The sequence below is a fragment of the Lepisma saccharinum genome, chromosome 11, assembly GCF_977018435.1.
Source record: "Lepisma saccharinum chromosome 11, izLepSacc3.1, whole genome shotgun sequence".
NCBI lineage: Eukaryota > Metazoa > Arthropoda > Insecta > Zygentoma > Lepismatidae > Lepisma > Lepisma saccharinum.
In genome coordinates this window covers 58,760,214-58,785,585 of record NC_139239.1, presented here as the reverse complement: position 1 = coordinate 58,785,585, position 25,372 = coordinate 58,760,214, and the positions used below count along the sequence as shown (strand labels likewise).

Sequence of the window (25,372 nt, the reverse complement as noted above, 5' to 3'; positions counted from 1 at the left end):
ACATTTTAGGACAGCATGTCCTACATTTCCCTTACAGCGATCTGATAACCCTATAAATGACTGCTTAAATTTGTAATTTGTCAACCTCAGTGGCAGGATATTCTGTGTGCCTTTTTTCCCGCGCTTCAACTGTGTGCCTTTTTTCCCGCGCTTCAACTGTGTGTTATAAAGTCCTTGTCATGCTTCCGTGATTACTTTCCCACAAAAAAAATCTTCACGTGGAGGTCGCGGCAATTTTACATTGAAGAGGAAAAGTTGAAAGTCATCAACACATTAAGATTTCACCTTAGGCGGTTTGCAATTACCACAAGGTTATCTTCTGAATGACCAGCCGCGGCACTCCAGGCTGTAAAACGATGGACGTACTACCATGCGACCGACTCGGTAGATGTGCATACAATATTTGTTCAACTAGCCTTGCCTCGCTGGCTCTGAGGCCCATTCAGCCTTTTATTCTGAGGCTGTAACACGGAGCCGACAACACCATTCACATTATACCCCCATTTTCAATTTTAACACACCAGTGCTCCGTGCCTCTCGATGACGTATAGGTAGTAGTAACGATGCCAGCTTGTAACATGCAGTCTCGGATTCGATCACCAGTAAAGACACATTACACAGTGGTTAGGAACCCAGTTTAAACTGTAGGTTCAGTCACGATTAGCCGTGTGAGGATACATTGGATTTAGAACAAACAACACCGTCCCCTAGTACTCATTAATAAAAGGCTGGGGGAGCATGAAGACAAATTGTCTGAAGTAAATATTCGGAAATTCGAACCCGGCTTTCTGCGTGGCAGACTTGGCACCCAACCGACTTCCATACCTCCCACGATAGTTAGAAACTTAGTTCACGAGTTCTAGGTTCATCGTCAGGGTGCGGATTTTTGCCTTTGCCATCTTTATTCCACATTTTGTCTATTTTGAATAATCTTGCCTTAAAAAGACATATTTTTTCTTTTCGTTTCTTTATTTATTCCTGTTTTCTTTCGCTACTTTGACTCTCTCCATAGCAGTGATTTATCCACCCACACCCAACGCCCAATAAAGTAACCTCCAAAATTTTACAGCGGCCCAATTTATGTCATTTTGGCTCTAAATTTTCCCTCCCATCCTAAAAAGAAACTTACACCCACCACCAGATGGAAAATTCTTCATAAACTCCTGACAGTACACTGTAGAGGTAATCTCTAATTTTGTGTCTTCACCATTCATCGTTACAATTAGTCAAAAGAAAAGCGAACCTAAAATAAGAAAATAAATAGAACACACAAAAAATTCAAATCAATAAGCGGGCAACTGAAAAATTAATAAGTTCATGTTCACTATTTTGGTGCCTTATTTATTTTATAGTATTTTTATGTCTAATTTCATTTATGTGCCTATTTTACAAGTTTTAAATGCCTATAAAATGTCAGTTAACTGTTCTATTGACCATTTGGCGTGATAAATATTTGGTTTCAGTTCAAAAGGCTTTAAGAAGCAGCAAAAGTAAACACATTTGGAATTCATGACGGCTAGGAAAACATATGTTTATCACCACAAACAGGCTGGCAGTTGAATATACGTAAACAACACGCGCATTGCATAACCAATGCTTTATCTCCATTGACTCGTTTCCTAAGGTAGGTGACTTGGATCGCTCGAACGGGCTTCCCTCTGGTCTGCTGGTTATCGCAACGCGCTTCGGATCTGCAGGGGTACATTGTAAACCCCCCCCCCACAAATTTGGGGGAGTGCAGGTACAGTATTCCCTAAATCTTATACCCTCCTCAAATAATTCGACAGACGCAAAATGCTGCCGTTCAAAGAATCTCGATTTTAGTAGCTAGCTACATGAAAAAGTTAATTTTCTCCACATTATCTCCCTATCCAAAAAGTAACGCGAATCAAAATCGAGATGAACCTATTAATTATCTCACTTGATCTATGATCTAGGAAATTTTTAAAATGAGTACAAAGCAAATAATTGTTACTGTAGCAGGGCCGGTGTTATTTCGGACCTCGAATAGTAGAAAAACTCGTGTACCTAGGTATTATTCAAGTCCCATTGGCTGTTCCATCCACCTACTGTGATAGGTGAAAAACACACCTCTGCAAGACCTTCGTAAATTATTGGCGCTACATTCTAACTGGAAGGAAGGCCTCACGCCGGTAATTACACTGGCACTGGCATAGATTAGGACACATTATATAATGAATTTCTTTAACTTTAAATTGAGTTTAAAAAATCTGTGATCTTACTGAGAAGACATGTACACCCAAAATGCAATAACAATAACAAAAAAATCTCAAATTGCAGTCACAAACAAAAAATATCATAAAAATATCATTGTGTCTGATCATCCTCAGAGACAAATTCTTAAGATTGCAATGAATTTCCGATAAATCTAGCCCTACCATGGAAGAAAGTCGCTAATCCGCCTCTGGACAACACTCAAATAAATCAAAATCCCACGATGAGCAGAGCAGTGGCCACGTTCACAGGAAACTTACCGACAGAGCTCTTCGCATGAAGGGGACATTGAACACCAAAAGGCACACAGCCAGACCAGCACATGTTGACACGACTCCTCTCCACATCATCACAAATAGAAGACGCCCTTTGGCTTGTTTTGCGTGCGAGTCGGTTTTGATCGCTCGGAACGGACAGTCCAAGGAATGAAGATGTCCTGGAACCGTGTACCCGTGCCAGGGTGTTCCTTGTCTCTCAAATCTTGATGACATGTCGCTACGCTACACTCGCTGTGTAACGGGGAATAGGCGAAGCTAACCTGTATCTGGACATGTGTTGCATTTTAGAGAAAATTTTATCCCTACATGGAAAAAAGAATAACTTAAAGGGGGTGACATTGCATGTGAGCAGCAAAAACCAACACTTGTGCATGCCCTGCTATGGTCGCCATTTTGGAAAATGGAGTTCAATTTGCAGTTTTTCAGCAATTTGTTGTTTCTTTGACTAATCGGGATGAGGAGGATGAGTGATGATAGGATGAAATTGATGAAGGGACATTCACAAAGAAGCACCCATACCCAGGCCGGGATTCGAACCCGGGACCCCTGACGTCGTAGCGCGGTCTGCTAACCACTTTCCGCAATTATCCGTTCGTTATTTTACAGTATCATGATTAGAACCAGGAATCTTCGTTACACACTAGCTGGGTATGTAAATTTAATGTTGCTTATCTGTACTGTTGGCTTAACACCTGCACGTACGAAGAAACGGACAAACAAGAGGTCATATGGCACTACTTCATTGAAGCGGAATTCGCCCGGAGGAGTTGAAGAAAACCATGGAGAAACCTCTCATGCTCCGGGGTTTGACTCTCGTGCCGCGAAATTTGTCACTGTTTGGTGACACACTCCACTTTTGAAGGCTACACGTGCGTGTCCGTAAATGAATTCTAATGTTAACATTATTTCAAAAATAAAAGCTATCACTAGGGAAAGTTTCCATTAAAAACACTTTCTGGTTTCAGATTAAGACACAAAAACACCAATATAACGTGTACCGTTCAAATTTAATGTCTCGAAGCAGTCTTTCTTACTTTCGTCATCGTATGGTATGTCAACCAATAGAAATGTCTTTTCCTATTCCAGCCAACGCCAGACGCTGCACTACACCAAAATCTCCGCTCTAGAATTACTCAGCGAAAAGATAGTAAAATAGAGCACTCACTACTACATGATTCCCACTCATACAAGCAAAGCCAATTCCTTTACTTTCCTAGGAATACTTCAACATGCTAACAACGAAGCGTAGTGTTAAAACCTTTGTTATCGTACGGAATAAAGTTTAATCAATATTGTTCAAAATAAACACAAATGAATTATACTGTATACAAAAAAAATGATACAGAGTGGCCATTAAGTCAGTTGACACAAACAGTTATTCACCTCTTCATTGACTAGAATAGTAGCCACTTGACTGAAATATCCCACGGGGGAGTTTTACGTTATAATAAGAAGGATACAGAATTTGTTTTGACTTCAAACATACTTTACAAAGGATAGTGTCGAACACACACAAACATCTTCTACTATATCTATCTCTTCTCTCGCGCACGCATAAACACACGCAGCATGAGGCAAAAATGCAGCACCCTAGTCATAGAGTAGATTAAACTAATACATCAAATTGATGAGGAAAATTTCGTATCAGGTGACCATTAATAGATGTAGATCAATAGCAATCAAAAGTAAAATACGAATATTAGAATGAAAATTCCATTACTAAATATGGCTCAGTCGGTAACGCGTCTGATACCATGCTGAAGGTCCCGGGTTCGATCCCCGGCCGGTTCAAATCCGGGAACTTTTCTAACGCTGCTGGGGGAAACCCTGCGGGGTAAAGGCGGTCAGGGGCGTGATGCTGATCACATCACCCCCACTCACGACCGGATCAAGAAAGTGTGGGGCGTGGTGCTAAGCACAGGGGAACACTTTACCTTTTTTTAAAAATATAAATATAAAACAAAAATGAAAGACATAAAAAACTAATAATAAAACCGCATCAATTTTTTATGCAATTTGTTGATATCTAGACCGTCAGGCTCAGAATAGACGGAGCACTTTTAAAAATGCTTAATTATATCGCAATAGTTTAGCCTGAACATTCATGTTTTGGATGAAAATTATGAAGAAAATCGAGAGATACATTTCAGGCTGTTCGCGAAAAGGTTAAATAATAATATAGGAGGTTTATATATACACATCACTTAAGTCAAAAAATACAATATTACAGCAGACAGTTTTCAATGTATGTTTATTATTTTAATAGTAAACATTATAGACATGATATACATGTTCGATACTCATCACTGTTTAGATTCTTTACACATGCCCAATATAAAAGTATACTTATAATATTGTCTTTAAATGATTCAGTGTGACTTAGATGAAAGCAACAGAAATTCGCTGAATGTGCCTTTTTCCGAACACCCTAGAATTGATTTGGGACCCTTCTGTGATTTTCAGGTAGTTGATTATCGGAAGCATAAGACTACTGGTATAAGTAACGCTTTGGTTGTTGTGTATCGTGTCAAATTGCCTCCCAAGAACACAGTATGCATTATATTTCAATCTGTTTAAGAACTTCTGGTGGTAACTGGAATTACTTCAGAAAGTCAAATGGAAGCAAATATGACGTGAAATTGTAATGAAAAGCAGAATGTGCTTTAACTTTCACATCGCAACAAGTAAACTGGTATAGATTGGTTTCCAAGCAAAGTGAAAAGAAGCTTGTCAATTAACCTTTAACTGCAATATGGACACGCTTGCAGTGGCATTGTTAGGTGGAAATTTTATTTTATTATTTTATAATTGCGGTGACATGCGTGCAACCTAACAGGTTTTTTCTTTTTTAAATCTTGTTTCGAATAGGAAAAAAAGAAGCCGTTTTCTTGATGCCTTTCCAAGGAAGACGTAGTTGCACGCTGAGTTTTATGAGTGACTGTATGTGAAAGAAACATTCATGACCACCTAGACTCGAACCAGCGTTGCCAACTATCAGCCTGTCAAATTGACACTAAACTTGAATGTACGTGTTCGTGGTGTAGCGTGTTGAAGATATAATTATCGAACATGAAACATATAAATCCGCTTGATCAAGTACACTATAATATCAATTTAGAGCAAAGGTAGTAACAACATCGCCTTGTAATCAAGGGGTCTCGACTTCGATCTCAGTGGAGGCACATAGTGGTTCCGATCCAACTTTAAACTCTAGATTCAGTAGCGATTAGCCTTTCTGTGTACAAATTGGACTTAAAAATAAACTCTGAAACAATGAACCTTGTAATTGCTGTCAGAAAGCGAATAACTTCAAATTGTGAACTATGATTCGATAGCTATATTTCAAAGTTTTTTGTATTAATTCCTCACTTTTACAGCTTTTGTTAATGTGCAATCGACAATTGTTTCTTAGTTTTAGGAGAGTTTCTACTCACTTTTTTTTTAATGTGTGTTCAAAACATTTTATTATTGACATTTCTTGAAGTTGGTAATTTCTGATTCTCGCCCACAATAGCAGAATCAATATTGTGGATTCTTTTCTATATCTAAAATTCTCTCCAGGACAGTACTTTCAGCGTACGGAACAAGGTCTGAACCGTGTGTCCGTATGGAACATGAAGTTACCGTGCGGTTGGCAACGCTGACTCGAACTAAGAACCTCCGGTGGAGAGATCATGAGTCTGGAACTTCACATAAAGATGTAGAGCAGCAACGTTCATAACAACAGAATCGAGATTCGGTTAAAACAAAATGCACGTTCAGTTCTGAATAACTTATGCACGTATGGTTATATGACACAGACCTGAGTGAAAACGTTGTCACATGGCAGTAAAAAAGCTGTTCTCAGGGTTGTTGTTCTCAATGCTAGTGCTTAAGGCTATTTGCACCCTTCATTTATGATAAGTGAACAACTCCTTACTAATAATAAAACGTAGAGGAGAACAGAAAAATTAAAGTCATGCACTCGTACAGAATATAAACTTATCAGAGACTAACAGAATAATATTCATTTTATTTGGCTTCTCTGCCACTTTTGGCTAATCGCGAAGAGGAGGATGATAGTGATAAGATGAAATTGATGAAAGGACAATCACAAACACAAACCCCACGGATGATTATACTGACTAATAGTACAAACGCCAGAGCCCCGTTAGTCTGCAAAATGCAGTCTAGGGTGTACTACGTGGAAGAGAGGCGCTTGACATTTGGGTGTCTTCCGGGAGGGTCACCCTTACAACGCCAACCAAAGACTAACAGGGTTCGATTCCCGGGGCTCACCCAGGCTCAAATCAATGGGTACCTGGTGGGTAAAGGTAGCAGAAACGTGGTTTTGATAACATTATCTACAAAATGGCAGACATCGAGAATGTGTGGGGTCCTACCCCCACATCCCCTAAATATGCGTTCATGGCACTGTGCTATATGCACAGGGAACTTTACCTTAACGTATATAATTCACTATGAATATGATAAAAGGTCAGTCTTTGTAAGGGACTCACTACAAATACAGACATAACACACATAACTCCAGATGCCAAAGCCTCGTTAGCCTTCTTTATTGTAGCTACAAGGAGTGGGAGTAACCGACTGGATTATGAATGCTCATACGGCGAGAGAGCAATAACATAGACCACCCACAATTACAAAGCAATTAAAAAGATTCAACTATTACAGACCTTCAGGCTACAAGATGATTAAAGGAAGTAGTCGTGAATCTTTGCTACCAAAAAGAGGCCGAGGGGCAGAACACTCACTCAGTAGTCAAGCACTATACACCAGATATTCCAAACCATTTCCCAATGCTTGAGGTCAAAGATAAACTGCTATCATTTGAAAATCCATTTGATAAAAAGTATATTGCACAAAGAGGACAACAAGATTATTCGTTGTATCTGTGGTTGTACCTTCCGCTTAAATGATAAACTGATTAGATCAAGGCAGGTAGGGTGAGATTAATTTCGTAACACATATCGCTAACCCTCTTGCTCAAGCTCTACGCTGTTGGTAGGCTCGCTAGGTACGCCTCGCGCAATCAGCAGCGCAGATGTTCCGAAAATAAATCTGACCGATAACTTGGTTGATTTATTGCTTGATTTGTTCAGTTTACTTTGCTTTTCTGCCACATTGGCTAATCGCGAAGATAAGAATGAATGGTGATAAGATAAATGAAGGACAATCAGAAACGTATGTGGATGATACAACACGAGCCCCACGCAGGATTATACTGGCTGCAAGTCCAGACGCCAGAGCCTCGTCAGTGTGCAAAATACAGTCCAGTGTGTACTACGTGGAAGGGAGATTGGCACTTGGGGGGTTCTCAGAAAGGGTCCCCTTACCAGGGCTGTTAAAGGTCCATAATTTTTTAATAAATTTAATTCCGGTCCAGGAGAGAAAATCAGCAAGCGTAAATTGGTTCTAGACCGTAAAGAACTCTTATTTGTAAAGTATTTAAATTCGGTCCAGGAACCTTTTTTCAGGATCAATTTAAATACGGTCCAGAAACCTTTTTTGCGGATCAATTTAATAATGTCCAGGAACCTTCTTCCGGATCAATTTAAATCCGGTCCAGGAACCTTTTTTTGAGGATCAATTTAATAATGTCCAGGGACCTTCTTCCGGATCAATTTAAATCCGGTCCAAGTTCCGTATTGAAATGAAACAATACGCAATTTGTACCGAATTTAAATTGTGCGAGAAAAAAGGTTCCGATCCTATTGCGGCGGAACCCATTAGAATTTATGGGTTTCTGGACTTTTGACAACCCTGCCCCTTACACCCCTCTATAGTAACTTGGAACGACAACGTGCCTGGGCGCGAACCATATTTGTTATTGCCTCAGTTGTCATCTGCTTCTTTTAGAAAAACGGAAGTTCGTTCCTTGAAAAGGTGGTCGACCTTTACTCTGTAAACTGGAGAATTATGTATAGTACAAGTGAAAACACATTCTCCTGAAACACACACACGAGCTTGTTTTTTTTGTTTTTTTGTATTTTTGGTTACATCACATAGCCTTTCTTCAACGAAGACGGTGAATGGAGGGACAGGAATCCAGAATTTTCCATCTGGGGTGTAACTTCATACTGAGGGAGTGTATGGGTAAATTTATAACTAGGGTGCGGATTTTTGCCTATTTTATTCCTTTGTAGTAAACCATAGGCCTTCTTAATGTTTTAAGTTCGTTTCATGATGGTTTTAGTCCGAAAACGGATTTTTATAGTGCCAAAAATGCCTATTTTGGTGGTTATTGCTTTGCTTATCATGCCCCAAAATGCCTTTTCTGCAATTTTATCTTACTTCAGCTGTTTTTACGCGCCTTTGGCTTTCCCTACCTTGAGAAAGGCAAGCCTTTATGTTGAACTGACTGGAATCTGGTATTTGCCAGATTTGACGGTCGCAAGGGATGTCAGATCTTTGGAAATTTCAAAAGCCCCTTAATCAGGGTAAGCGAAATAAAAAAAATAAAAAACTGGTTGGCGACTCTTATTTGGACAAAACGACGCCAAACCACCCATTCCTTTAGTTTCCAGCTGAAAGCTTGTAGGAGTCAATCAGTACACCGAAGATTCCGCGTGCGATTCCTGAGCTGGCAAAGGGTGGTTCTTGCCAGTGTCATTTTATCAATTATATTTAATCGTCCTCCATCCTCATTGTCACGATTAGGCAAAATGGCTGAAAAGCAACGTAAAATAAGAAACATATGAAATCATGCAAAAGAGTGACAGTTTTTCAAGACAGAGTTTTTAGCAAATTTTAGTGCACTTTTTACTTTAGGGTGCCTTTTTAAGTACATATTTTCATAATTTTGGGGCTTATTTGAGAGGTTTTAGTGCCTATAAATCCACACCCTTATTTATAACTAATACTGGGCCTTTGTGAAAAAATGTAGGGTGTTGAGGAAATTTTGGAGGGGTATTGGGGATGTTTGGATATAATGCTGTAACTGGTGGTTGATGATTAGGTAAAACACACGGAAGAACGAGTACACTGGAATATACATTCACTGGCCGGGAGTCGAATGTAGAACCTTCACACGCGGGGTCACGCCCCCATTCGTAACCACTACGATCATCACTGTCATGCAGTGTTAGAAGCTGAAGTATAATGAGAACGCACTGAGCACTACGACTATACTTATAAAATCGCCGGAAACAAAATAATTCCCCATCACATTTCAATGTCCAGGAAGTAAACAGCTGGTATGAACCACGAGAGGTAGCCACGTCTTGTGTTTTCTTCCTTTTTGACACCTGTCGTGCGGCTGCCGCATTGTGTGGTCCTTGCGATTCGAGAGGTAGAAACAGCAAGTTTTGGCGTGCAAAACGAAAGGATAGAGGAAATATTTTTAAGAGACACCTACCTTTGACGAATCGACGAGCCAGCCGAGAAGAGGTTACTGACGACCTTGGCGCGCGGCCAGCAAGTAGCGGAGTTATCGAAGGCACTTTCTCTGCTATCCTCCGGCGTAACTTTCCCGTAAACAGCACCGCGTAAAAAAATGACGGGGGAGCGGGGGGGGGGGGGGGCAGAAGTCAACAGCTCCAATTGACGGCAAGGCCAAAGAGTTGCAATTTCTTCATATTATGCTCTGAGGCATGGCCGTATGTACACAGAAATAATGGACGGAGTTTGACTTATTGTAGTCCAAGGATGGCACTATTTTTAAGTTATAATTTAATTGTTATTATTTATAATTAATAAACAATATAAAATTATAACCAACAAAATTTTCTCTCCCAAACAATTTGGATTTAGCTTCATATACATCAATTAAATTAACCATGAGAGGTTACTTATTTGATTACACAATTAGTGCAAAATGTTTACTCAACCAATGGGAGGGGTTTTGACACATTAAGTCCTACGGAAATGCTCTGAGAACCTGTAGTTTGCTTATTTAGTTCCGAAAGACGTCTGTTTGTTGAGTTTGTTTTTAAGTCCACTTTATGCACATTAAGGCTAATCGGGATTGGATAAAGTTGGATCCAAACCGCTTTGTGCTTACACCGGATATCAAACCGGAACTTTGATTGCAATCCGACGGTTATGAGGCAAGGCGTTCGGAGAGGCAGGGTAGACGTTCAATGCCTGTTTCGTGATTCAAGACCAGGACAAGTTCTGAGATTACTCGTCAGTTCGAGGATTGATGGATTGAGTTGGTGCTCTAAGTCCACTTTATGCACAGTAAGGCTAATCGGGAGTGGACTTACAGTTTAAAGTGGGATCCGAACCACTATATGTGCCTCCACCGGGTATCGAACCCGGGACCCCTCGATTACAAGGCGACAACGCTACCACTGCGCCAACGGAGAGGCGTCAGTTCAAGGAGAAAAATAACTTGTTTAGTTTGGAAGGTGGAGATTAGAGGTCAATTGGCTTGTTAAGGTCCGATGATGTAAACGGTGCGTAAGGTGAAGCTACCCACGTACACTCGTCTCACTTAGTAAACTCTATGCCAGGAATCTGTGGAGCAAGCGAACGGAAACAAGTCCTCTGCGTAAGCAAGACTCGACAGGACTCGACAAAGAAAACGCGTTAGAGGGAAAGGGATTCCATGGAGGGGGGTACGCAACTGGAGCTACTAGCCGCTTGCAGCAGGGTACACTGCTTTGCTCCGCCCACTCGCTTCCTCCGATTCTTTGTCGTTACGCGCGGCGTTGCTCCACACATTCCTGGGCCAGAGTATAGCGCCGAAATTCGATTCCTTATAGCTACAGCATGTTTGTCCAATGTCGGTCGAACAGCAGCTACTAAAATAAATAAGAGTACAGTTGTAGAAATAAATACTTCCCCCACAAGGCTACTGATATTCAGGCTCTATGGGGAAAATATGGGGGAAGTATTTTTTCCATGACTGTACATCGGAATGGGAAGTTGTGAGATAACCTGTGCACATATCAAAGTATGTTTTGTGTTAATCGGGACTGGACCTATAGTTTAAAGTGGGATCCGAAACACTGTGCAATACGCACCCACCGCGTGTCGAACATCGGATTCTTGATTACAAGGCCACATCACGGCGGGGAATACTTTAGCAGTTCGGATCTGTGTGGACTTTAACCAACTTCAGTGTTTTTCAATATTTGAACTGTTGCAGTAAGGGCGGTAATTTGTCAGCATTTTCCCAGTGGTTACATGTATTTTTTACAGTCACTTGATTGCCACGTTTGGCTAATCCTGACGACAAGGATGAATGAAATTGATGGAGAGGCACTTACAAAGGAACAATCGTGTCTAGGCCGAGACTCGAACCCAGAATCTTTGGTGAAATAATCTAGGTCTAAGGGATTTCTCCAGAATCTGGGACTGATTGATTGATTTGTTGTTTTAAGTCCACTTTATGCACAGAAAGACTAATCGGGACTGGACATAAAGTTTAAAGTGGGATCCGAACCACTGTGCCATGTGCCTCCACCGGGTATCGAACCCGGGACCCCTTGATTACAAGGCGACGACGTTACCACTACGCCATCGGGGAGGCCTTTCTGTGAATATAAGTGTAAGTACAGAGCTAAAATTTTGCCTTTGTGAAAGATTTTAGGATGAGGGGAGTTATTGAGGAAATTTTGAGAGAGAGAGAGAGAGAGAGTGTGTGAGTGTGAGTGTGAGTGAGTGTGTGTGTGTGTGTGTGTGTGTGTGTGTGTGTGGACAAATCGAGAGTCGACTGGTGCTGCGAAGCCAGGGTCCCAAGTTCGAATTCCCTGCAAGCCATGAATGTTTCTCTGGTCTCTCATCGTCTGTACGCAAGAAAGTAAAGGTAAGCTATACCTTGTGAATTACAGCGTGCAATGAAGGCGCATATGAATGTGGAGACAGGAGTTTCCACACATTCTGGGTATCAGCGATCAGCACCAAGCTCCGGCCTTTCCCTATCTCTTAGCGTTGTTCCAAAGTGCCCGTTTGTGCGAGTCCGGGTGGGTCGCAGAGCCGCTTTTGCATGGATACGGACAGAAAAGTTCCTACCTGAGGTGACCCACGGCGGGAATCGAACCAGATGCACTGACGACTGAACCGCTGCGGCTGCAATTCAGCTACTCGTGACACTTCTAAAGTCTCAGAACCAACTCACATCCTGCAATTAACTAATTGCGGAGATTTTTGGCTCAAACTCTACAGATTCACTCCTGCTCCGAGAAGCTTGTAATTTTCACGTGTCAATCAACTTCGTGCACACAAATATTGATCTACTACAGTTTCCTGATTTAGATACCATTTACGAATGGCTAAGAGCCTAGCGTAAGATGTGCGGAAGTGAAGGGGGTGAGAGGCCAGTGCCCTCCCGACACGTCCTTGGCGCCGCCAAGACTTCCAAGAACATTTAAATAATTTCTTCGGTCACGAAGCGACGTTATTATTTTCCGACAGTGTTCTGTAATTTCGTGTACGGACAAATGTATAATTCATGACTTGCAGTCGCTATATGATGGATTAAAAGCCAAGGAAGTATAAACAGGAGTGGAAAGTAAAATAATTCTACACTTACCTCGTGGTGGTGATGATGATGGGGAGGATTGAGAAAAGCCATGGTGGTATGTCGATAATCTCCGGAACTAGTTGTTAAGTAGAATGACCTTGGTGGATACCTGAAATGATATTAATATTTTCGTTAATAATGAGACTGACACACATGTGTATAGTTCTTACACACAGCTCCTTTGAAAACAAATGTGTGTATGAGACTACTTTGTGTTAGAGCTAGGATTTGTATGTAATTACATATTCTATTCCTTTCTAGATACATACCTTGAACATGAAACTATCAACGAATTATGTAACTGGCATCATTTTGCATAAGTTTTATGTTACATATTTCTACACTTTACATAAAACAACATATTTCGGCAATGTTTTCCTATCTTGATACTTTTTCCTATTTTTTCGATCTCTGAAGCATAATGAAGAAAATTTGTAGCTCATGTGATGTCATATTTTCTAATCAATGAGATGCATAGTGCTTACGGTCACTTAAAATTGACTGCCAAGTCGAAAGACAGGCTGAAGAAAAAAAAACACTGGAACTGTTATTTATCTAAAGATGCTGGAGTTTCTCTCCTCTTTCTGGTTACATATTTTCGTTTCGCTTTTAGGTTTAGACAAAGCACCTAGAAACATTTCATCGGTGGACAAGGAAGTTACTTTCATACTACAAAATCATGTGATTCCTATGGAGTTCACTGCCCTGATGACGATAGTGAAAACCGTTTTCCGCTTTCACCTAAACTTTTCTCTCGGCACTTATCAGCACAGCTTGTTACTAGGGCTCGACAGTGCATAGGGAGGAGGTGGAGAGAGAAGGAATAGATAGCCACTTGGTTGAGGTATAGTAAGGTATAATGGAGTTGCAGTTATTTGAATCAGTCAGTTGCTAGTGGGATCACGCAGTGTCTGTTCCTGCAGTGTGTGTCATGCAAAACCCCTAAGGTGAAGAATACTGTTTGTGCGTGTTCGCGTGTTTCTTGTGTTCAGCGATGGCTAGGAAGTGTGTTAATTTACCAAACCTTTTCTGATATGTGTGTGGTGAGTTTACGACGAAGTTCCAAAGACATCCCATTTCCCCGCTTGTCAAAAAGACGTACGAGTTGTATTTTGAATCAAAGGTAGATGAGGGTAAGTGTTGGGCACCACAGAACTGTTCCCCACGTTGCTCTTGCTATTTAAGAGGCTGATTGCATGGAACCCACCCATCTATACCATTTTCTGTACCACAGTTGTGGAGGGAACCTAGAGACCACATAACAGATTATTTTTGTTTAACGAAAGTAACTGGAATCTCAAGTAAATCAAAACACACAGTTTCATATCCATATTTGGAATCTGCAGTGCGCCCAGTTCCGCATTCCGATTCTCTCCAAGTTCCCAAAACCACCAACGGAATGGACACTGGAAGATGAAACAGACGATGGTAGTGACCAACCAATAGATCACGAAGATCTTGATTACACGCCATCTACAGCACAGCCCCAACCACAGCCACTGTCACAGGCAGAATTGGCATGAACCCGTTGTTGACAAAGACAGTGTGCTGTTACCACAGCTCCATCTGAAATTGGGCTTCATGAAGAATTCTGTGAAAGCAATGGACAAAGATGGCAGGGGTTTTACATTTTTACTGTACAAATTTCCTGCGATTAGTACTGCAAAAATTAAAGAAGGTATTTTTATTGGGCCTCAGATTCGTGACTTGACGAATGACATTACCCTTTGAAGAGTTGCTGACAGATACTGAGAAGGCAGCTTGGCTTGCCTTCAAAGATGTATGCAACAATTTCTTGGGTAACGTTAGGTCTGACAATTACAGGGAACTGACGGAACACATGCTGGACTGTTACAAGGCAATGGGGTGCAACATGTCTTTGAAAATACATTTCCTGCATTCTCATCTGGGTTTTTCCCCACCTAATCTCGGAGATGTGAGTGACGAACATGGTGAGCGATTTCACCAAGATATCGCTGCCATGGAAAAACGATATAAGGGAAGATTGTCACCAAACCTTTTGGCAGATTACTGCTGGATACTCCGACAAGAAGTTTCACCATCCACCCACAAACAGAAAGTTTCCAGGAGATTTTACTAACTTATAAATATATTTCAAGCTTTTTGCAGATTTCTCGTACCTTTTTTATGTTTTGTAATTCAAACAATTAATTTTGTTCCATGATCTGTATTTTATCCAACTACAGGTTCCTCCTGTACTGTAATGGAGTCGTTTCCAAGTGTCGCGAAAGTCGCTACTTTGTTTCTCATGAATTAGGGGAGAGCGGGGTCAATTGTAACACGGGGCAAATGTATCAATCGCTACTGTGCTGCTCTCGTGAGGTATTTTTTAAAACTATTCAAACCTGTAGAAAGGAGACGTCAGTTGGGAGTGACTCGTGTGGCGGTGGTGCTTACGTAGCGATTGTTCCGGCTATTATTGGGAGTTTTTCAAATTTTCAACACGTAAGTAAAAACATAAGGTTCCTTTTTATTTTTTAATAGTGATTTCGCGATGTCGTCTGATCAAGGTTTGTATATATCATCGCAACACACAATATTTGATGTATTTGTTAAGATAGTTGTGATCAATTTCTTGTTGTCGGGGTTAGTAGCTGCAAGCCAGCAAACAATATGGCGTCAGGATGGGGCAAATGTAACCGGGGCAGTTGTAACACTGTTACAATTGCCCCTTATGCGTTTCTTATGTAAAACATTCACTTGCATTGTAATAAAAAACATTGTTCAACCATCCTGAATTATTACATTCTGTATGTTTCAGAATGGTGAGAGACAGAAAAAGAACTACCGAACGAGGCCCTTCACAAGATAAGATGAAAGAAGCTGCAAAGTTAGTTTTGGAAAGCAATGTTTCAATCCGACACGCAGCAAAAGCGCACAATATTTGTCATGTGACATTGACCCGTTTTGTTAAGAAGAGACAAGAAAAAGGGATTCCTGTTATGGGTTATAAACCACACAATAAAGTGTTCTCTGCCTACATGGAGACCCAGTTAACTGAGTATATAAAGACATGTGCAAATATATTTTATGGACTCACCCCCAAAAGAAGTCAGACAGCTAGCCTACCAATATGCAAACCAAAATCAGTGTAAGTTTCCAGAGTCCTGAGCAGATCGTCAAATGGCTGGTGCAGACGGGTTTACCGCATTTATAAAGAGAAATCCTACTTTAGCAAGAAAGACCCCAGAGTCAACATCCTTAGCGTGTGCTATGAACTTTAATAAAGACAATGTTATTTTTTTTTTGAAAACCTATCGAAGGTTTTGGAGCAATATCAATTCGAACCTCAAGACATCTACAATGTCGATGAAACAGGCATATCAACAGCCCCTAAGCCAGACAAGATAGTCGCACCAAAGGGAAGCAAGCAAGTTGGAGGAATTAATTCTCATGAGATGAGAGGAGCACCTTGGTAACGATGTGCTTAGCCGTTAGTGCTTAGCTTCTGCAAGCAGAAGCGCAAGAAGGTGTCAGGAAAGCAGCTCTGAAGGCGACGAATGTTTTTGTTTAATTTGCCTTGAGAAGTGGTCCAATAGTGCATCTGGTGAGCAATGGGTGCAGTGTTTAACTTGTGACAACTGGTCACATGAGAAGTGCACCAAAGGAGACAGCTTTTACATTTGTCAAAACTGTCAGTCAGAATGATCAGATATATCTTTGTTAGAAACAGTGTTTGGGACCTGGTATGGTTCGATTATCCTACTTATTAACAAAAGCACAGTTAGCTAATTCTTAATCATTGTGTAAGGGTACATGTTATTTCCAGCAAAAAAATAAATTGTATTTCTGGTAAATGTTAGTATGTTACATTTGCCCCTGTAGTGTTGCATTTGCCCCCGAGCAAGGGTCAATTGTAACATTTGTCACACATTTTTAAAACATTAATTATGATTAGCATATTATATATGGCGGGATTGTGACTCCATAATATCAATAACAACTGAAAGTGCTTAATACTCTAAGTTTTCTGCACCATTAAGCGTCGGGAAATTCCTTGCAAATGTGCAATTTTATTCGGGCCTAGAGTTGCCGAGCTGTATCTTTGCGGGTGAACCATGTACAAGACCGGTTGCGCGGTAGCAAGGGGAGGAGCTAGAGGCTGCTTTTCCCACTGCGTGTCACTCTCCTCTTATTTTGCAAAAACTGACGACCAGCCTCTGCATCTCTCTCGCTCTGCGCAGAGTAAACAAGATCACCCGCAAAGATAGTTCGTCAACTCAAGTTTGCGTGAACTAATCCAAACGCAAAACGTAAAAGTGGGTAGACGAAAAACTACGTGGCGGGTTCCAGATGAGTACTTCATTTGTATGCGTTCGGTTACTTATTGTTGTTCGCTTTGCACCACGTTTGAAATTTCAACTTTCTGTTAGCAGTACACATTCACGAAACCCGCTTACCATATGCGTTCCATCTGCAGCCGTCACCCCTATTTTCCCACTGAACTCGTTCTCTTAACACATGCGTACTTGAGGCGGGCTGCACGGTTTGTAGAAGTAAGAGATTGGAGAAAAATGTATCGTTCTTATCTTTGAAAGATAAGGAATGATGACTACCTGTAGATCCTTCAAGGTATTTACGTTGAACTCCTTCACCCAGAAAACAATACAATCCGCTTCGATATTAATTCACTCTTCGTTTTATCTTCATGTAATCAGCAATATAAGAACAAAAATTAAATCATCATATGTCATCATGAACGATAAGATAAACATTTGGGCCAAATGAATTTTACAAATGCAGGGAGTGGTAAAATACAAGAACAGGAGATCAATAAACATAACTGACACCACGAATCAACATAACCCACCTCCCTTCCCTTTACAGAATGCGTCACACCTCATTTTAAACATTGCCATGTAAGAAATGCAATACAGTTACTAAGTATCTGGGAGGTGGAAATTACTTATATTTCGTTTTGAAATAATGTCATGGTACTGAGTATAGGCCAATAAAATCTCCAGCCCGCCCCAAATGCTAGGGAATTTATGGCATTGCAGTCATTTAACTTACATTATGCAAGAAATACAGGGTGGCCCATAAGTCAGTTGGCTACTTAAACGAGCGTCTCATAACTGCTAGTGCCAACTGACTTATGGGCCCACCTGGTATATAATAGATTGATTTGGTTTATTTAACTAACCCGAGACACCTGGCGTCGTACAGCGATGTGCTAACCACTACGCCATGGTTTCTCACATATTAAAAGGCCGAATCACACGGAACTGGATATTCAGTTATTTGGCGCTCAACTGGCTACCTGACCGGAAGTGATGGCTCTCTGCCTGGCTGGCTGGCTGCTTGACTGGTTTTGAGGAATAGTCTTCTTCTTCTTACTGACCCTATCAACTGTGAGTCGATTTTGATCATCTTGTCTGAATTCTTTGTCAAAATTTACTTAGTTCACTATGCAATTGTTATCCGCAGGGAAAAAAAATGTTTCCTAGATCGTTAAATTACATCTTGCATATCCATAAAGGAAACATATAATGGCAGGATTGGGATCCGTGAGAAGGGTAATTAGGGATGCAGGGAATGAAACACCATGACAGCGCAAACCATTATATGGTTTGTCTCGTTCTCTGTCGAAATATGGACATTGTAAAAACAGACGTGTGGGATCTTGATTAATTTCCCCACCCACATGAGCATACTTGTTTAGATGTTATGTGTAAACGTGATCGGTGATCATTAGTGCGAACATGGCCCGTACGTAGGCGCATAATAAAAATTATTACTGGTCTTGGAAAATCATATGAATAGAACCAAGGTTTATTTTGTGAATGTTCTGCAAGCCATTTGTATGTATTGAAATTGTACACCACTGTTTATATAGATCATGGAATAGGTCATGTTCGAATTGCTACTGGCTTTCCTCGAATGGATTCTGTGGAACAGTCAATCAGAGCAAAGTTTGGCCATGTGAAGATAATCTGCGAGTTTGCAAAGGAGAGTTTTTTGTCTGTGGTTTCCGGGTGTTGGCTTCTCGATAAAAAAAAAGGTAAAGAGTTGACGTGCAGTGCATTCGTGTTCAGTTCAATAATGTTTAGGAATTATGCAAAGCGATGAGATGTGTACGTGACAAATATGATTAGCCGAAAACGAAAATCCTTATTATTACAAGTGTATTAAATTGTTTGATTTTTAAAAAAAATTGTGAATGAATCCTGCGGAGTTAATTAAAAAGCTTGTTCGATACGCATTGATTACCATATTTTTTTGGAGTCAATCTCTAGTCCATACTTTTCTCTTTTAATGTTTAATAAAAGCACAAAGCAGTAATTCTCCTACAACATTCTTCAAATTACTCGTCCATCTTTACAGAGATTGTCTGCTCTGCGCAATGTCTTATGGGAACAAAAGACTATCGACAAGTACAGTAACAAGTACCATGCGAGGCGAAAACTAGCAAATGGGTAGCCAGTCCAGTGCCAATCAGAGCCAAGTGTTTACATCATCATGAAGGTGAAAACAGTACACAGCGAAAGTAGAGACATAATATTTATCCTAGTTGAAGTTGTTGGCATCGATGCAAGTGAGGGAAGCTATAAATATGGCACTCGGGCACAAGCGAAGAGGAAGCGAAAGGAGAAAATAAATGTCCACATTAGTAAGCGAGTTTGCCGGGGTTCTTTTCATATTGGTTGAGCTGTACGTCCATTTAACATTTAAAATGTGAAAAGGTGGGGAAAATGAGTCTTTCTTAAATTGATCCTTCAGCCCCTAACATCTTGTAATCAAGGAATCCCGGGTTCGATACCCGGTTGAGGCATACTGCACAGTGGTTCGGATCCCACTTTAAACTGTATGTCCAGTCTCGATTAGCCTATTTATGTATCAAGTTGACTTAAAAGAAAAATTCAATTCAATTCCTTTAGCCACTAACGTTTTTATCAACAGCTCGACTGCGGCAAACAATATATTACATTAATGGAATTTTAAAAGAAGTATTGGAAAATCGTTAGGGGATCGTTAGCCCCCCAAAAATATAATTGACTTACCCTTTCTGAGGAGGATATGTCATTTTCCCCATAGTAACGACTTGGAAAACCCTTGCTATCGTAGAGAATCAAGTTTAATCAATGTTGCCCACGGTTTTGAATTCAGCACACGAAAATACACCGAAAAATGAAAATAAAATAATGTGACTGTACAACAATTCTAGCTTCAGGCGCCATACTACCAGGGTAGCAGTTATACTGTTTACTCTCATTGGCATCGCGGGACGATGCTACAATTCTATTTGTTCTAAGTCAACTTCATGCTTCGATAGAACAATCAGGATTGGTCTTTGAAGTCGGATTCGAACCATTAATCAACGTGTCTTCAACGGGAATCGAACCTGGGACTTGGTGGTTACAAGGTGACACCGTTAGTTGTTACGTTGTCCAGGAGGCCCGTGCCACAATGTAGCACTAACATTAAAAAGAAATCTCTCCCTTGTCACATAGCTCAGCGGTTACTTTTAATAAATTACTAGGGTTACCAGACGTCCGGTTTTTCCGGACATGTCCTACATTTTAGCCTTATGTCCGGCGTTCGGGAGGAATTTGAAAAATATCATAAATTTCCTACATTTTGAGAGTCACATAATATTAATTAGGAAAGTAGATAACAGAAAAAAATCATGTAAATTACAAGTCTATGGACTGCGCTTCCAAACTCAATTGTGAAATTTATTTTGATTCAGTCATTGCCCAAAGAGAAAAAAGTTTGTCCTGCTATTAAAAATACGGAAAAACGGAAGCACTTAATGAACAAAGTTTTGGAACCACTTTCTGATAACGTAACTGTTCAATGCCTGAGCAGAATCTCTTGCCTTAGGGATTATACTGATGGAACAAGGTGTTGCCATTCTTATTCAATATAATTTGATTGTAAAGCAGGGGTATAGAGAACAAAGTTATTCAGGGTGTCTACCAGTCAAGAAAGTCATGGTAGTCAAGAAAAAGTAAAGAAATCGACAAATAGGTCAAGAAGTCAATAAAAAGGCAATAAATTATTCTTGTGGTCAAGAATTTTTGCTATCATAATGACTGATTGGTTGATTTAGTTTATTTTACTTAACTTTTTTCTGTCCCTTTGGTTAATCGCGAAAATGATAATGAATGGCGGTAAGGTAAGATGGATGAAGGGACAGTCACAAATGTATAGGGACAATCGACACAAGCCCCACATAAGATTATACTGGCTTGAGTCCAGACGCCAAAGCCTTGCTCGTCTGCCAAACACAGTTCAGGATGCATTAATACGAGAAAGCATATCTAATTTTCTTCTTAAATTCAGCTTCAGTTTTCATCTTAAGTAGCCCTTTGAATTACTAATTTCCAATTTTACCTAAGTAGGGGTGGGATAAATAAACGTTAAGAAAGACGGGAAAAAGGTCTAGAAAAGTCCAGAAAAAGTCAAGAATTCTCGATGTGTTATTTTGGTAGACACCCTGTTATTGAACTAAAGACTACCCAAGATGAAACTTCTCGAACTTTAAACTTCTCGAATTTTAAATTACGGTAATTGCTGAATATTTGTTTAACACAACAGGTCATAATTTAAATGTTCAGAGAGTACTTTTATTACCATCAGCCCAACAGACTAACGAGAGAATTTATTTTTTCATAAAGTCTGTAAAATGTTTGTTACTGGTCCCTATAATTTCAAAGAGTTTGACTGTCCAGTCTAACATAAATATAATTTGACTAAACCTGAAATTTTGATAAAAATTGTCTCCTCAGAGAAATACCACTTAAATCATGTAGTAAGAGGTGCATTGATTAGTATGATTGCAAGTCTTGAAATTTTGCATTTAAAAAATCATTAAGAATTCATATTTTTAAAAATGAAAAGTGTAATTTTTCAACTACTTTCTAACGTGTTCTATAGAAATATGTATTATTTATTGAGAATGTTTTGTGTCCTACATCTTGACTCAATGTCCTACATTTTAGGACAGCATGTCCTACATTTCCCTTACAGCGATCTGATAACCCTATAAATGACTGCTTAAATTTGTAATTTGTCAACCTCAGTGGCAGGATATTCTGTGTGCCTTTTTTCCCGCGCTTCAACTGTGTGCCTTTTTTCCCGCGCTTCAACTGTGTGTTATAAAGTCCTTGTCATGCTTCCGTGATTACTTTCCCACAAAAAAAATCTTCACGTGGAGGTCGCGGCAATTTTACATTGAAGAGGAAAAGTTGAAAGTCATCAACACATTAAGATTTCACCTTAGGCGGTTTGCAATTACCACAAGGTTATCTTCTGAATGACCAGCCGCGGCACTCCAGGCTGTAAAACGATGGACGTACTACCATGCGACCGACTCGGTAGATGTGCATACAATATTTGTTCAACTAGCCTTGCCTCGCTGGCTCTGAGGCCCATTCAGCCTTTTATTCTGAGGCTGTAACACGGAGCCGACAACACCATTCACATTATACCCCCATTTTCAATTTTAACACACCAGTGCTCCGTGCCTCTCGATGACGTATAGGTAGTAGTAACGATGCCAGCTTGTAACATGCAGTCTCGGATTCGATCACCAGTAAAGACACATTACACAGTGGTTAGGAACCCAGTTTAAACTGTAGGTTCAGTCACGATTAGCCGTGTGAGGATACATTGGATTTAGAACAAACAACACCGTCCCCTAGTACTCATTAATAAAAGGCTGGGGGAGCATGAAGACAAATTGTCTGAAGTAAATATTCGGAAATTCGAACCCGGCTTTCTGCGTGGCAGACTTGGCACCCAACCGACTTCCATACCTCCCACGATAGTTAGAAACTTAGTTCACGAGTTCTAGGTTCATCGTCAGGGTGCGGATTTTTGCCTTTGCCATCTTTATTCCACATTTTGTCTATTTTGAATAATCTTGCCTTAAAAAGACATATTTTTTCTTTTCGTTTCTTTATTTATTCCTGTTTTCTTTCGCTACTTTGACTCTCTCCATAGCAGTGATTTATCCACCCACACCCAACGCCCAATAAAGTAACCTCCAAAATTTTACAGCGGCCCAATTTATGTCATTTTGGCTCTAAATTTTCCCTCCCATCCTAAAAAGAAACTTACACCCACCACCAGATGGAAAATTCTTCATAAACTCCTGACAGTACACTGTAGAGGTAATCTCTAATTTTGTGTCTTCACCATTCATCGTTACAATTAGTCAAAAGAAAAGCGAACCTAAAATAAGAAAATAAATAGAACACACAAAAAATTCAAATCAATAAGCGGGCAACTGAAAAATTAATAAGTTCATGTTCACTATTTTGGTGCCTTATTTATTTTATAGTATTTTTATGTCTAATTTCATTTATGTGCCTATTTTACAAGTTTTAAATGCCTATAAAATGTCAGTTAACTGTTCTATTGACCATTTGGCGTGATAAATATTTGGTTTCAGTTCAAAAGGCTTTAAGAAGCAGCAAAAGTAAACACATTTGGAATTCATGACGGCTAGGAAAACATATGTTTATCACCACAAACAGGCTGGCAGTTGAATATACGTAAACAACACGCGCATTGCATAACCAATGCTTTATCTCCATTGACTCGTTTCCTAAGGTAGGTGACTTGGATCGCTCGAACGGGCTTCCCTCTGGTCTGCTGGTTATCGCAACGCGCTTCGGATCTGCAGGGGTACATTGTAAACCCCCCCCCCACAAATTTGGGGGAGTGCAGGTACAGTATTCCCTAAATCTTATACCCTCCTCAAATAATTCGACAGACGCAAAATGCTGCCGTTCAAAGAATCTCGATTTTAGTAGCTAGCTACATGAAAAAGTTAATTTTCTCCACATTATCTCCCTATCCAAAAAGTAACGCGAATCAAAATCGAGATGAACCTATTAATTATCTCACTTGATCTATGATCTAGGAAATTTTTAAAATGAGTACAAAGCAAATAATTGTTACTGTAGCAGGGCCGGTGTTATTTCGGACCTCGAATAGTAGAAAAACTCGTGTACCTAGGTATTATTCAAGTCCCATTGGCTGTTCCATCCACCTACTGTGATAGGTGAAAAACACACCTCTGCAAGACCTTCGTAAATTATTGGCGCTACATTCTAACTGGAAGGAAGGCCTCACGCCGGTAATTACACTGGCACTGGCATAGATTAGGACACATTATATAATGAATTTCTTTAACTTTAAATTGAGTTTAAAAAATCTGTGATCTTACTGAGAAGACATGTACACCCAAAATGCAATAACAATAACAAAAAAATCTCAAATTGCAGTCACAAACAAAAAATATCATAAAAATATCATTGTGTCTGATCATCCTCAGAGACAAATTCTTAAGATTGCAATGAATTTCCGATAAATCTAGCCCTACCATGGAAGAAAGTCGCTAATCCGCCTCTGGACAACACTCAAATAAATCAAAATCCCACGATGAGCAGAGCAGTGGCCACGTTCACAGGAAACTTACCGACAGAGCTCTTCGCATGAAGGGGACATTGAACACCAAAAGGCACACAGCCAGACCAGCACATGTTGACACGACTCCTCTCCACATCATCACAAATAGAAGACGCCCTTTGGCTTGTTTTGCGTGCGAGTCGGTTTTGATCGCTCGGAACGGACAGTCCAAGGAATGAAGATGTCCTGGAACCGTGTACCCGTGCCAGGGTGTTCCTTGTCTCTCAAATCTTGATGACATGTCGCTACGCTACACTCGCTGTGTAACGGGGAATAGGCGAAGCTAACCTGTATCTGGACATGTGTTGCATTTTAGAGAAAATTTTATCCCTACATGGAAAAAAGAATAACTTAAAGGGGGTGACATTGCATGTGAGCAGCAAAAACCAACACTTGTGCATGCCCTGCTATGGTCGCCATTTTGGAAAATGGAGTTCAATTTGCAGTTTTTCAGCAATTTGTTGTTTCTTTGACTAATCGGGATGAGGAGGATGAGTGATGATAGGATGAAATTGATGAAGGGACATTCACAAAGAAGCACCCATACCCAGGCCGGGATTCGAACCCGGGACCCCTGACGTCGTAGCGCGGTCTGCTAACCACTTTCCGCAATTATCCGTTCGTTATTTTACAGTATCATGATTAGAACCAGGAATCTTCGTTACACACTAGCTGGGTATGTAAATTTAATGTTGCTTATCTGTACTGTTGGCTTAACACCTGCACGTACGAAGAAACGGACAAACAAGAGGTCATATGGCACTACTTCATTGAAGCGGAATTCGCCCGGAGGAGTTGAAGAAAACCATGGAGAAACCTCTCATGCTCCGGGGTTTGACTCTCGTGCCGCGAAATTTGTCACTGTTTGGTGACACACTCCACTTTTGAAGGCTACACGTGCGTGTCCGTAAATGAATTCTAATGTTAACATTATTTCAAAAATAAA

General features: G+C 40.3%; 1 protein-coding gene across 5 annotated transcripts in view; it reads right to left on the bottom strand.

Moving 5' to 3' along the window:
* The window catches only part of Hgsnat (Heparan-alpha-glucosaminide N-acetyltransferase), a 69,848-nt gene that overhangs the window by 40,640 nt on the left and 3,836 nt on the right, over positions 1-25,372 (bottom strand). Inside the window, exon 2 of one of the 5 annotated variants that reach the window (XM_083131215.1) lies at positions 7,190-7,203. Coding sequence is in view for 1 of the 5 variants with exons in the window: in XM_083131212.1 (XP_082987338.1) it covers positions 12,994-13,035 (42 nt within the window). In the remaining 4 variants the exon portion in view is untranslated. Of the gene's footprint in view, positions 1-7,189; positions 7,302-9,870; positions 9,958-12,993; positions 13,089-25,372 lie in introns of those variants that run through there. The other 4 variants (XM_083131212.1, XM_083131214.1, XM_083131217.1 and 1 more) reach the window with 4 other exon arrangements.